This window comes from Pelophylax lessonae, assembly GCF_965119305.1.
Source record: "Pelophylax lessonae genome assembly, chromosome: 4".
NCBI lineage: Eukaryota > Metazoa > Chordata > Amphibia > Anura > Ranidae > Pelophylax > Pelophylax lessonae.
In genome coordinates, this window is record NC_138771.1 from 608,973,028 (window position 1) to 608,987,276 (window position 14,249).

General features: G+C 45.8%; 1 protein-coding gene across 2 annotated transcripts in view; it reads right to left on the bottom strand.

Moving 5' to 3' along the window:
- CC2D1A (coiled-coil and C2 domain containing 1A) overlaps positions 1–14,249 on the bottom strand; it is a 153,548-nt gene that overhangs the window by 81,027 nt on the left and 58,272 nt on the right. For both annotated transcript variants that reach the window (XM_082254838.1, XM_082254837.1), the window contains exons 10-13: positions 6,140–6,270; positions 4,090–4,162; positions 1,717–1,880; positions 325–412 (exon numbers count right to left, since the gene is read on the bottom strand). In XM_082254838.1, coding sequence (XP_082110964.1) covers positions 325–412; positions 1,717–1,880; positions 4,090–4,162; positions 6,140–6,270 — 456 coding nt within the window. The remainder of the gene's footprint in view (positions 1–324; positions 413–1,716; positions 1,881–4,089; positions 4,163–6,139; positions 6,271–14,249) is intronic.

The following is a 14,249-nucleotide window of genomic DNA, read 5'->3' on the forward strand; positions in this document are numbered from 1 at the left end:
TCCCCAGCACCATGAGCACAACCGATTTGCGGCATTTGGTCTTAATGTGGTTAATCTGTGTAACTAAATCTGCTAATACATTTAACACTCCCCTCCCCCTAGACTGACAATGCAGCTTCATCCAGAGTGGAGGCACTCTAATACAGGAGGGGTGTTACTGGCCAGATCAGCAGGTGAAAACAGAGGGGGGAAAAAACCCCAAAAAACAAATGCAGCCACCACATCGAATGACTAATGCTGCAATATGTTACATTTATGGTTTTGGGTTTATTATCGCTTTAACTGAAAGAAAACCGAAAAATTGGCATTAAGGAGCCAGCAAACCTTTTCCAGACAATCTTGGGCTTTTGGAAGGAGAGATCTTGGGTGCCGTTGTCTGTGGTTGTGACAATGCTCCTGGCCGAGGAACAGGCTGTAAGAAAACAGTCACAGTAAAGAAAAAGAAACCCCCAAATAACCCCCCCCCCCTTTTATTTGAAAGGATAAGTTCAACTTCCAGAACATTTAACTATTGCAGCTCTTTACCTGATACCCCCCTCCTTGTCACAGTGGGCCAGGGATCTTCTCCCCGCACTCACTGTCAAAATTTGAAGAGAGCGTGGCTTCACCCACATGGCCGCGTCACTCCTTCACAGAGTTCTGTGAAAAAATGAACTAGAAGTATGGACAGCCTTTGCGGCTGATGGCTTGCGGTTCTCAATGAATTACGAGTGCGCTGGTGATCATTCTTGTATTCAATAAATCTTCCAGGACTGAAGTAACTGCCTACCTGTATTGGAGATATGGGCAGACAGCTACACTGACAGTCTGCCGGAGCCTGACATTGCACCTGCGATCTGCTGAACACGAGTGCAATGCTTTATAGGCTCCTAAGAAAAAAATAGCAAATGCGCATTTTCTTACCTGCAAACAAATGTGCTTTTATTATTTTCTTTAAAAAGGTGAACTTATCCTTTAAAACTCTTAGTTAGAGCATGGAAGGGTTATAGTCTCTGTCACGTTTTCATTGCAATCCCTCTTCCTGAGATTTCGCCTGATTTCCTGCCAGGACAGTAAGTGAAGGGCAATCTCTCCAAAGAGGATACAGATACACGCTTTACTCCCGGTTCACACTTATGTGACGCGGGAACCCTGCGAATTTACTGCAGGTTCTCGCATCGCATTCCCAGTGCAGACAGTTCACACTGCCATATGCGATTCGCTGGGGGTGTCAATTCAAAGTTAAACGACACCCCCAGATCAGTTCACATATCGCAGTGCGAACTGACATTCAGACATGAATCGGATCGCATAAGCGTGAACCACCATGCGATCCGATTCTGCTGCGGACCTAAGAATCCTGTGCGCGTTTGTGCCGATTCAGATACCAATTCAGCCATACTATATGTATGGCTGAATTTGCATCGCACAAGCATCGCATGTGATTTTAAGAGCAGTGCGCTGCAAACAACATGCAATGTCTGACATCGCACTAATGTGAACCGAGCCTTAAGGGGTGAAGGCTTAGAACTTTTATTGTTCCTCCTGCCTTCTTATTCCAATGACAACCACAATCCACATTTGCTATCCTGGTGTCACAGGAAAAGGAAGTGAGTGAAAATTTCCCCTGTGACAGAAACTGCAACTATTTTCTATTTTATCCAAATCAGAAAAGTAATGTAGCTGGAGTCAAGTGATCCTGAAAGTTCTACCCTCAATAAAAGAACAAAGCTTAACCTGTGCAACAGAAGAGGCTTTCCCTTTCTCATCCTCCCCATCATCATCGTCATCATCATCACCATCTCCATCCTGCTGATTAGCCAACTTCATTGCCGCCTCCAACACTCCTACCAGACTTTGCTCTGCAGGTGCAGCATTCGATCCCTCGATTGGAGGAAACCCTAAAACATACATAAAGAAAAGCAGTCAATGGAAAAATCTTAGTGGAAAAAAAGTATAGCATTTATATTGTTGACTTAATAGATGTGCAAGGCTTATTATAATCTAGTATGGGGAAGGTGAGGTAGATGGTGCTGCCTATAATGAGAAATTTATCTTAGACTAATTCTATGGGAATGTAGTAGAATGCAATCATAGGTAATAACGGAAAAGGTACTAAAATTATGATAATATTGTGCAATTCAAGGTATACAATTGATCATCAATAAATATAACCACAAAAAAGGTGCAAAGTAACCAGATAGTCTAATTGAAAGGAAGTCCTTTCTCCCATAAGGGCATACACCCCAGGAGGGTACAACGCTTTATACCCCTGTAGGGGTACGGAGTTCAGTTGAGTGCGGGCTATATCGTGAGGGGAGCACTTTGTATTCCTCACCTGCACCCCTGGAAACGGACCACCCCAAGACCGATCCAGTATTTGGGAAACAGCACCCATAGCACCGAATGGACTTTTACCCATCACTCCAGTCATCACTAATTATATGATTTTACACCTGGTCCATATAGCACCAGTCACTTTATGTATTATCATTCTTTAAAAATTGTTTACATTGAAGATCACTTAGCACTTTATTTATTGGTTTCTGTCACTTGCTTATAATACATTTCAGTCACTATATTTATTCTTTAGGATCCTTATTTGCTTGAATGACTTGTTTATTGGCACCTGTTCGCCAATATACTATTTTGGTGTTCACCTTGCACCTTATACTTTCGCTTTGCACCTTCTTTATGGTCATATTTATTTATGTACCATTTTACATATTTTTGCACATTACTCTTTAGGACTCCCATCTGTGCTAGTCACTTTGTTTATTGGCACCTGATCGCCAATATACTAATTTGGTGTTCACTTTGCACCTTGACCTTATATTTATTTCTTTGCACTTTGCACCTTTTTTGTGGTTATATTTATTGATGATCAATTGTATACCTTGAATTGCACAATATTATCACAATTTTAGTACCTTTTCCGTTTTTACCTATGATTGCATTCTACTACATTCCCATATAATTAGTCTAAGATAAATTACTCATTATTATTATTATATAGTATTTATATAGCACCGACAGTTTACGCAGCGCTTTACAACTTGAGGATAGACAGTACAAATACAATACACTTTAATACAGTAGGAATCAGAGGACCCTGCTCGTTAGAGCTTACAATCTAAGAGGGATGGTCAAGAGATACAAGAAGTAATAACTGTGGGGGAAGGGCTGATGGAGAAAATAAGAGTACAGTTGTTAGGTGGTTGCCAGATAGGTTTCTCTGAAGAGATGTGTTTTCAGGGATCGTCTGAACGTAGTAAAAGTAGGAGATTATCGGACAGATGGGGGTAGTGCATTCCAGAGGATGGGAGAAGCTCGGGAGAAGTCCTGGAGGCGAGCATGGGAAGTGGTTACAAGGTAGCTAGAGAGCAGGAGGTCCTGGGAGGAACGTAGAGAACGAGTTGGTTGGTATTTTGAGACCAGATTAGTGATGTAGCTGGGCGCCAAGTTATGGATGGCTTTGTAGGTTATGCTTAGTAACTTGAATTTAATTTGTTGGTTGATTGGCAGCCAATGGAGGGATTGACAAAGAGGGGTAGCAGACACATAACGGTTTGCAAGGTGGATGAGCCTGGCAGCAGCGTTCATGATGGACTGAAGGGGGGATAGTCTTTTTAAAAGGCCAATGAGAATGGAGTTGCAGTAATCGAGACGAGAGATGACCAGGGAGTAGATTAGAATCTTTGTGGCATCATTGGTTAGGAAGGGACGTATTTTGGAGATGTTGCGGAGGTTAAGGCGGCAAGCTTTGGACAGTGACTGGATGTGTGGCTGAAAGGATAGTTCAGAGTCCAGGATTATACCTAGGACCTTGGCAAGGGGGGGACGGGTTGATAGTTGTGCCGTTATAGGCAGCGCCATCTACCTCACCTTCCCCATACATCTTCGTATATCTCTTTGAGCTATACCTTTGAGGTGGGCAGCAGCCACTCTCTTATTATTCTATCCTGAGCGTGGATCTACCTTCTCTTTTTATTATAATCTAGATATGTAAAACAAGGGTATGATTGTCCTTTACATTTTTATTGATCATCACGGGGATAAAGCACTTTATCTTCTACATTACCAACAGGAGGCTGAACTGTTCATACAAACCTGGTGGCACCGGTAGCTCTGCTACATTGACTGGCTTCCCAGCCTTGTGGCTACGGATGGCATCTTGGTATTGCTGCAAGGTGGCAAAGAAGAAAACGTAATTAACTTAATTAATCCCTCACACAAACACTAAAAATAAAGTAATATCCAACATCCTCATGCCTAAATGGAGAGAAAATATTTGAGAAAAACGCCTATAAAACACGCATGCACATTGGGAGACAGGTAAATAGCAAGCACAGCAGAAAGACAAATGCCATTTTACAAACTAGCTCTCATCTTCCTTGAAAAGCCCTGCCTCTGGGTTCCAGCCGAGCTGTCAGTTCAAAAGGCACCATATGTGCAGTGTAAAAGTCCAACATAGAACAAAAAAAAGGGTGCACCGGCCTAGCGCATTATCCTCAGTAAGGCTTTATTAGTACAAGATAAAAATGGCTTCTCACAAACAAAAGTAGTAAACCAGCATATCAAATTCAAACATCCATTGTTGCAGTGTCCACTGTCTTTGATGGAATGATGGCTGACGTTTTTCGAGGCTTCGCCTCTTCCTCAGAGCCCTGGGCCTCGAAACACGTCAGCTGTCATTTTATCAAAGACAGTGGACACTGCAACAATGGACTCTGACGTTTGAATTTGATATGCTGGTTTACTACTTCTGTTTGTGAGTAGCCATTTTTATCTTGTACTAATAAAGCCTTACTGAGGACAATGCGCTAGGCCGGTGTGCCCTTTCTTTGTCCTTTGCTTTCAGTACTTTGTTGACCACCTGGGTCCTAGAGGGCAGCAAGGCCTTAGCAATTGGGGATGCCAAGTAAGACTTCCGTGATAGGAGTGGTCTGGGAACCCTGTTTCTGAGCGCAGGAGAAAGGCGATATGCACCGCAAATTTGTTTAAAAGTCTAACATGCCTTTCTGTTTCAGTTAACATTTGCAACAAAATTTTATAATCAGGAATACATTTTCTGCAAAGATGTACAAACATGTAGGAGATAAGATTCTAGACAGAAAGACAGACAGACAAGAAGAGGAAAGGAAGATTTGATTATCTAGTAGTAGTTAGTCACGTTCAACTGGCCGGCTTTGGTAATGTTGAAGACCTTTCAATGCTTCTCCAACCTTTTTTTCAGTTCCAGTGGGTGCCTCGGTCTTAAAATGGCATCTGTACCCCAGTGATTTGACAATTCACATCTTTAGACATGTGAATTGAAGAATTCCTGACATCAAGAATGGGATTATGTAACTAGAACAATGTGGTTCCACAACTTTCACATATCAGGTCCTGTTCTTGGACAATCAATCATCTACACCGGTGGTCGTTGGCTTATGAGCTAAAGGGGGCCTCAAATGTGGCCCCTGACCGCAAAGGGCCGCACATAATGTTCAATATGTGTAATGCTTGAGAGGGCTGTCAGAAATTGTGGCCCTAATAAAGGAAATGAGAGTAAGGGCTGGTTCACACCACAAAAACGCACTCCAGATCTGTTCCGGATGCTTTTTGCATGCGTGTTTTTGGCGCATCGCAGTTCGCTTTTGATGTGTTTCAGGACGCACTCTAGATGCTTTTTCTTCTCCTGTTACTGGTGCGTTTTTAAAGCATTCCAGTGTGTTTTTTATGTGCTTTACTGCGTTTCAGTAAGGTCCAGTGCAGGAAAAATGCAGTATGTTCTACTTTTTTTTCTGGAACTGACTGCACTGGTATGAACTATGACACTGGAAACCATATAATCTATGCGTTTTTGATGCCGAAAAAAATGCACTGGACTGCATGTGGTATGAACTGGCCCTCAGACAGGATACATTTTTGGCTGGGGCTATGATTCCATAATGATTAAATTAAGTTGTCTGTGCTATGCTACCTGTGTGGATATAAATTCTTGGGTATCTTCCTGACACACCACGAAACTGCAGAAGTGGCTTGGAAAAGCTACTAAATGCCTTCAACATTACAGAAAAAGCCTAGTAGAATGTGACTAACAACTACTACTAAGTGTATACCATGACCTGGATAAATGAAAACCTTCACAGATAAGATCAGATTACACTCTTCTTACTTTCACAATACGTTCGTGCATCCGTGCCTTGCGATCATCACCGTTCCCTTTTGCCTGCGCTGCTGCACTGCGATATTTTTCCATCCGCTGCTGAAGAGCCTCCAAGAGGTCCTTAGGAGGTGCAGGAGGAGCTGCAGGAGGAGCTGCAATCGGGAGATCCAGAAATTAAAGGAAAGCTCTAGTCGATGTGAATGGCTTAATTTTGGGCAGAGAGAGGCACAGTTTTTTTTTTTTTTTTTTTTTAAAGAAATATTTATTGATTTTTCAGCAATTTACAAATTATACAACATTCCACTCAAAAACACGAGTGTAAAAGTAACACAGTAGAACATGTGTGGTATACAGTGGGTGGAGTAATGGCCCATACAACTGAAATCAAAGCAAATGAACCGAGGTGTCAAGAGACCATAACTAATGTCAGCCAAGAGAGAAGGGAGGGAGGGAAGGGGGGGGGAGGGGGGGGGGAGTGGGAGAGGCGAGAGCAGAGTGAATGCCCTGCGGGGAGAGGGAACAAGCGGGGTATAGCAGTAGAACTGGAAGAGAGGGAAAGGAAGGAGGAGGAACATGGGGGGTAAGGAAAGGAGGGAGGGGTGATCAGGTTAGCAGACATATCAGTATCAAAGAGTTATCTAGGTATATCACAAATGTTTGATGACCAACTACAGCCAGAGGGGTGAAAAAAGGGGGGAAACAAGGACAAGGCTAGATGATCTTTCAGCAGGTAGTAATAGTATAGGGTAATTGAAACCATCTACATAATCCAGGAGGAGGGGGGGGGGAGAGAAGTGGGAGTCAAGGGAGTATTCTAGTGAGCCGTATCAGCCTCTAAGGTAAATGGAGGTGGAGAAGTGTTCGGGTGGAAAAGGACCAAGTACGCCTGCCATTTCCTCCAGAACTTAATTTGGTTGGACTTGAACACAGACAGGTCCAGACGATCCTTGGTAAGCAGGCTATCCAAGTCCGATTGTAGCTCTTTCACAGTGGGTGGGGAGGGGGATATCCAGTGTCTGAGAATAGTCCTACGGGCAAGCATTAGGCACGTAGAGATCCAGGCTTTATGGGCAAGCAGTATAGACGCCTGGGTTTTATCATGTGTGACATAAGCAAGCGGAGGGTTATTGTCCAAAAGTCCAAACAACAGTGGAAGGGGATTTTTCGTGGGTTGGAGGCCCGTGACCCTATGTATCAGAAGTTCCACACTGTTCCAGAAGGAAGACACAATCGGGCAACTCCACAGCCGGTGGTGTAACGTAGGGCGGTGCGCTGAGCACCAGGAGCATCCTTGGAATGGAATATGCAGGGGAGAGGACGAGAAAGGAGAGTAGGCATGGTGGAGTATTTTCAATTGCTGCTCCCTCCAAAATTCGTTAGTGTTGAAGGCACATGTGGTGATATACCCCGCTATCAAGAGCCGCTTGGAGCCAGTAATATTCAGGGCCTTGTCCCATGAAGATTTGGTGAAGTCCGGTCGTGTGTCCAGTATTGTGGCCTGAAGAGGACGGTAGACGTGGGCGAGTTTAGAATGTTCCACAGATAGGATGGTATCCAAGATGGAAGGCAGGAATCGCTTTGATCTGTCCCTGCACAAAGCCATGGCATGGGAGGTGACCTGACGTATATGTAGGAAATGGTGAACAGGGAGTTTATACAGGTGTTGCAGGTCTTCGAAGGGGAGAGGTGCACCCGTCTTCGAGTCAAATAATTGAGCAAAAGTCCTTAGTCCTTCCTGGGCCCAGGTGGAGTAGACGCTTTCCAGTTCCATTGAGCACAGGGACGGGTTTCCCGCTATAGGGAGATGTTGGGATATGTACTGCGGCAGACCCAACTTTTTCCTAATCTCCCTCCAAGCCACAAGAGTATCTCGCAACAAGATATTTGACCTGAGATCCGGGGGAAGATCCTTTAGTTTGCTATGCAGGAGCCCTGCTAGGGAAAAAGGGACCGGGATTTGTGATTCCAAAGAAAAATTTGAGAACCTAGAAGACCCCTTTAGCCAATCCATACCCACTCTCAACAGGCAAGATAAATTGTACAGTCTAATATCGGGTAGGTTTGCGCCCCCAAGTGACTTGGGGGGGTATAGTTTGGGGAGAGAGATCCTTGACCTTTTGGTTTTCCACAAGAACCTGGAAAGGGATTTGTGTAAGGTGTTAATGTCAGTGTGTTTAATAAGCAGTGGAAGTGTCTGCATGAGGTATAACACTTTAGGGAACGTGACCATTTTATAGAGGTGACACCTGCCTAGGAGAGACAACGGAAGGGAGACCCAATTATCTAGTTCTACAGCCAGTTTCGCTATCAATGGGGTATAGTTTAATTGGTACAGGGAGTCGGGTGATTTACCTATATGAATACCCAAGTACTTAATACTGGTTTTGGCAATGGCAAAGGGGGATTTCGAGGTCCACCCCAGAGAGCGCAGTTGGCCGAGAGGAAGTATTTCACTCTTCGTGTAGTTGATTCGCAGACCTGAGCACAATTTAAATCTATCGAATATATCCTTGACATGGTGCATGTCTCGTTCCGGGTCGGAGGTGAACAATAGAATATCATCTGCGAACAGGGTAGATTTAATTTCCTCTCGACCAATCCGAATGCCCTTCAGGGGGGAAGTGAAGGACAAGTGTCTGGAGAGGGGTTCTAAAGCTAAATTGAACAATAGTGGGGAGAGGGGGCAGCCCTGCCTGGTCCCCTTGTGCAGGGGGATGGGTGCTGATATAATATTAGAGGTTACAACATTAGCCGTAGGGGATGCATACATCGCCGATATGAGGTGGAGGAAGGGGCCTGAGAAGCCGAATTTTTGGAGGGCCAGGCGTAGCCACTGGAAACTAACATTGTCGAATGCCTTTTCGGCATCCAACGTGATAATGGCATAGTTGTTAGAGGGGTCGGCTCGTGCTTGCGCCAATACTGCCAGGACCTTGCGAATGTTAGACGTCGCAGAGCGCCCCTTGGTAAAACCCGCCTGGGATGGATGGAGGAGAAATGGCATGACCACGGCCAATCTGGAGGCTATAATTTTCGATAAAAGTTTAGCATCTAGGTTGATGAGTGAAATCGGGCGATAGGAGCCCGGCTCCGTAGCAACCTTTCCAGGTTTCGGGATGAGCTTTATGAAAGCCTGCGAGCCCGTGGGCATGTACCTCCCTCCATCCATGATATGTTGAAAGACATTAGTCAACGTGGGGGTAAGCAAGGATTTGGTCAGCTTGTAAAACTCGGACGTGTACCCGTCCGGTCCGGGGGCCTTGCCAGGGGATAGGGATGCAACGGAAGACATTACCTCCTCAGTGGTGAGGGGCGCATTCAGGGCAGACAATTGATCTGACGTTACCCGTGGAAGATGAACCTCCTCTAGAAATTTATTGGCTTCCTCGACATTTATCGGATCAGGGCCATATAGCTTAGCATAAAATTGCTGCATGACAGAGTTAATCCCCTTCGGGGTGTCAATTAATGCCCCCGACTGGTCTTTGAGGGAGGTGATATGGGTTGGAGTGAAGGGGCCCCTGCACAAACGGGCCAGAAGTTTGCCAGACTTATTGCCGTACTTATGGTATTGGAGATCTTGGACAGAGCGATGGAATTGTTCGTGTGCCATTGCCCACTCATCAAAGCATCGCTTAGCTTCCTTCCAGCGGGCTCTGCGGGCAGGAGTATCTTGCTGCAGGAGTTCGGAATGGGCAGAGCGCAAGTTGGCGCTAGCGGTCTGATATTTAGTCTCCGCAGTCCGCTTGTATGCCGATGCAAAAGCGATGATTCTGCCCCTAAGGACAGCTTTTCCGGTCTCCCACAGCAAGACAGGGTCAGATGAGTGAGATTCATTATCACGCAGGAATTCTTCCCAGGTGCGGGTCAGGATCGACAAGATGTCAGCGTTATTAGCAAGATAAGACGGAAATCTCCAGGGTGTACGGGCAGAGGGCGATTCTGACAAGGACAGGTCGACCAAAAGGGGGGAGTGGTCAGAGATTACCAGATCGGAGATTGAAGGGTCGTGCAGCGTAGGAAGGATGGGTGCGGTGCAAAGGAAATAATCTATGCGTGAAAACGTGCCATGGGGGGAGGAATAGAAGGTATATTCTCTGTCTGTGGGGTGCGCTAGGCGCCACACATCAGTCAAATGAAGACTGTCAGCAAACGCCGACAGCGTAATGCCTGAGGAATGGGCATGGGGGACACCTGCAGGTGACTTCAGTGACCTATCTTCTGTAGGGTTCATGACCACGTTGAAGTCGCCACCAACCAACAGGGGGAGGTGGGCGTATGGGGCCAGTAATCCCGTGAGGGTATGGAAGAAGGCGTGCGTCGGAGGTGTGGGGGCATACACGTTGGACAGGATGATGTCCTTAGGGCCATGGGATAATTTAAGGACCTGTATCCTGCCCTGGTCATCGGTGTATAGGGGGGTGCAATCATGTGTAAGGCGTTTATGTATCAATATGAGAACACCAGCTTTACCTTTGGGCGCAGTCGAGCCATAGACTCGGCCCACCCAAAGCTTGCGCATACGTTCGATATCGGCTGAGGAAAGGTGGGTTTCCTGCAACATGGCGATGTCGGCTTTGAGACGCTTTAACTGCCTAAGGATAGCCATGCGCTTATTAGGCGATCGAAGGCCCTTGACATTCCAGGAGACTATCCGGAGATTAAGGGGGATCATAAGGAAGAGACCTTACAATATGGATTGATAAGGTGGCGGGAGGGGAGAGGGTAAGCCACTGGCTGTATGTGGCAGTACAAAAGCACTTAAGGGTGATATACCATGTCCCTGGTGAGGTGAGTATGGATACGGCCCTAACCTGGCCTAAGGAAGCTGGAACAGGGGTAAACCAGCAATAACATAGTGAATAGTAATACATCACAACACACAAGAGTATAAGCATTGACTTCTCTTTTTTCCACATGAGACTCACATAGCCCGCAGCGTTACCGGCGTTGAGGCTGGGTCCACTCGCCATCGGAGAAATGGTATAGTCGCTCCCAGGAAAAAGAACACACTCGGAGGACACTAATAAACGGAAACCCTTCGCCCATAGCGAGAGGACCAGTGTTCCGGTAAGGCTGGGAAAAACAAAGAAAAAAAAAACATAGATTAAAGCATCACGACAAGTCGAGAGCAAACCAGTGAGCAAAGTGACAGGAACATGTCAGGCATCAACGGCTTGCTAACGATCACTGAGATCAAAAGCAGGAGCAAACAGTACAATATAGAAATATCAGATCTGTTATAACTGAGCAGGGCCCCCGATAGCAAACCCAAATGGCAAGTTAGAACATGATACAAACCACAGGCGCATCTCAGCGCGGTCTGCCCTGGCGGGAATTGTGTGACACACGGGGTCTTTTAGGCGAGTTTCTGCCGGGGCCCAGGAGGTCTCTCGCGGAGGGGGATAGGGAGGGAGCAGCAGGGGTGTCCAAGTTGAGATGCAGGTGAGATTTGATGTAGTCAGCCGCCTCATCGGGATGGGAGAACGACAACGCTTCTCCATGCGGGTCGGTGAACCGCAGAATTGCGGGGTAAGCCAGCGTGAATTTTATGCCTTTGTGAAACAATGCGTTGCAGGAAGGCTGGAAAGCTTTGCGCCGACGGGCGACTTCTTGGGAGTAGTCGGCGAACATCAGTAACTTATGACCATCCAGTATAAGTGACTTTGCATTTTTGAATGATTTAAGGATAGACAGTCTGTCCGAGTAGTTGAGGTATCTTACGATAACCGGGCGGGGGGTCTTACGGTCATTAGAGGGGGCACCCAAACGGTGTGCCCGTTCTATCGTGCAGTTGACGGTAATGCCCAGAGCGCACGGGATCTGAGTGGCACATACCTCTGTAAGCATGCCGGTGTTAACGGATTCTGGCAGCCCGATTATTCTAAGGTTATTCCTTCTAGACCTGTTCTCAAGGTCATCCAGCTTGTCAAGGATATAATGTTGAGTTTGAGCAAGTTTGGCTTCCTTGGTGAAGGACGATTGGAGCTCATCTTCAATGTCCGAGACCCTGTGCTCCACCTCTGTGAGGCGTTTGCTCTGATCAGCAATGTCCATACGGAGCTGTGTAATGCCCGCTGCTACCGCCTTCTCCACAGCCTCCGCTATGGTGGGAGACAGGAGTGCTGCTACTGCCTGAGCCATCTTGTGGCATTGTGCATCCTCCGGCGTGTCCGGGAGAGGAGCCGGCAAGGAGGGGGAGACCGCGCCATCCATGGGCTCAGCAGCGGCCATGATGCCTGGGGAGGAGGGCGCTCTCTGCTGTGAGACGTCCTGGCGCGGCTGAGTGGCGGCTCCGGTCCCAGTGTGGACCACAAAGCGGTCCATCCGTACGGGCAGTGATAGCGGATCCTCTAGGGGTGGTTGGGGCCGGTCGCCGAGGCGATTTGAGCGGTATAGCTACGTTTTTATATGCCGATTATGCCGGAGCCGCTGCCCTTCACTCCTTCCTCATGTGGCGCCGGAACCGGAAGTCCAGAGGCACAGTTTTAATCACTTTTTGCATCTTGACTGTTCCCTGTGATCAGTGAATATTTTTAAAGCTAAAATGCTAACTGGTTGATCTTGGTAGTGCTGGACAAGCTCCTGGGGCATGCTTGGGCTATTTATCTACTAGTATATTAACTGTAAAGGACTGTGTGAAGTAGTATATGCTTGTAGTAAGGATTAATATATCGCTGATTAGATACCTTTATGTACAGACGGAGATTTGTATACAGTAAAACCTTGGTTTCAGAGTAACTTGGTTTAAGAGCGCTTTGCAAGACAAGCAAATTTTTAAAATAAATTTTGTCTTGATATACAAGTAGCGTCATGTATAAAAAAGAAGAGAGGAGCCTCTAAAGTGTAGCAATATGGTTACATTTAATGAAGGTTCAATATTTAGCATCTCACATGGTTGATGATTAAAACAGGCACATCTAAGTATGCAGGCATCTGGGGTAAAGCTGTCCACATAGACCGTCCTCTGCACAGCCATCTTCATCATCCCTTCCCCACTGCACTCCACAGTGCTTCAAAGCCTCACTTTCAGATCACTCTACTGCAGGCTATTCTTCCCGGTCAGCATTGCAGACTGACAGTGGTGAGAGTCGGTGGTTCAGAAGATGGTCTATGTGGACAGCTTTACCCCGGATGCCTGCATACTTAGATGTGCCTATTTTAATCATCAACCATGTGAGATTCTATATGTTGAACCTTCATTAAATGTAACCATATTGCTACACTTAGAGGCACCTCTCATCTCTCTTATATTCTGTAGCTCTGCTAGATTTTGCTTCTAATCCCCTTAGGAAGGCTACATATTGTGGATGGACATTTTATGGTTACACAACCTGCCACATTGCTATAATCTTTGTATATAGACTATAAACTGAAGGACTTGTGGAACGAATCATCTGAGTTTCCATTATTTCTTATGGGGAAATTCGCTTTGATATAAGAGTGCTTTGGATTACAAGCATGTTTCCAGAACGAATTATGCTCGCAATCCAAGGTTTTACTGTATTTGTTTTTCTTCTGTTCAGCTGACTGACTGCCTACATGTCGTATGCATTTACTCTTCCATACCTGTATGATGTCAACGTTAAGCAGTATTTTTTTTCGGTCTGTTTTTTCTGCTTCATGAGGATATCTTGCTAAGTCTATATACATAATGTTTTGGTTGGAAGTCTTTATGTACCTGGTTTTACATGTGCACTTCTTTTTTGGGTGTTTTTTGTAAACTTTCAAAAAGTTTTCAATAAAAATGTATTTAGAAAAAAAATGCTAACTGGGCTGTTTATATACATTTATGAAGTATTAAACCTAGAAAAAGATTTGTGTTTTTTTTTGTTTTTATATTGGTAATGCTCTAATGATGCACCCACCATGACCACACTTCTCTAGTCACAAGTAGTTATGGGCTAGGGCGTGTTCGGATCAAGCTCGCCAGGAAGCGGTCACTGCACACACACCACCAATCATAGGCAGGGAGGCATTTCCCGACTGGCAGCTGCACATACACACGTTGCCTATGATTGGCCGTGTACAGTGCCGGCTTCCTGGCAGGCTGAGGTCTCGCTGTTCTCTGAATTCTGGGGTCTCTCAAAAAAATGCACTGCTGGATAGCTACATATAC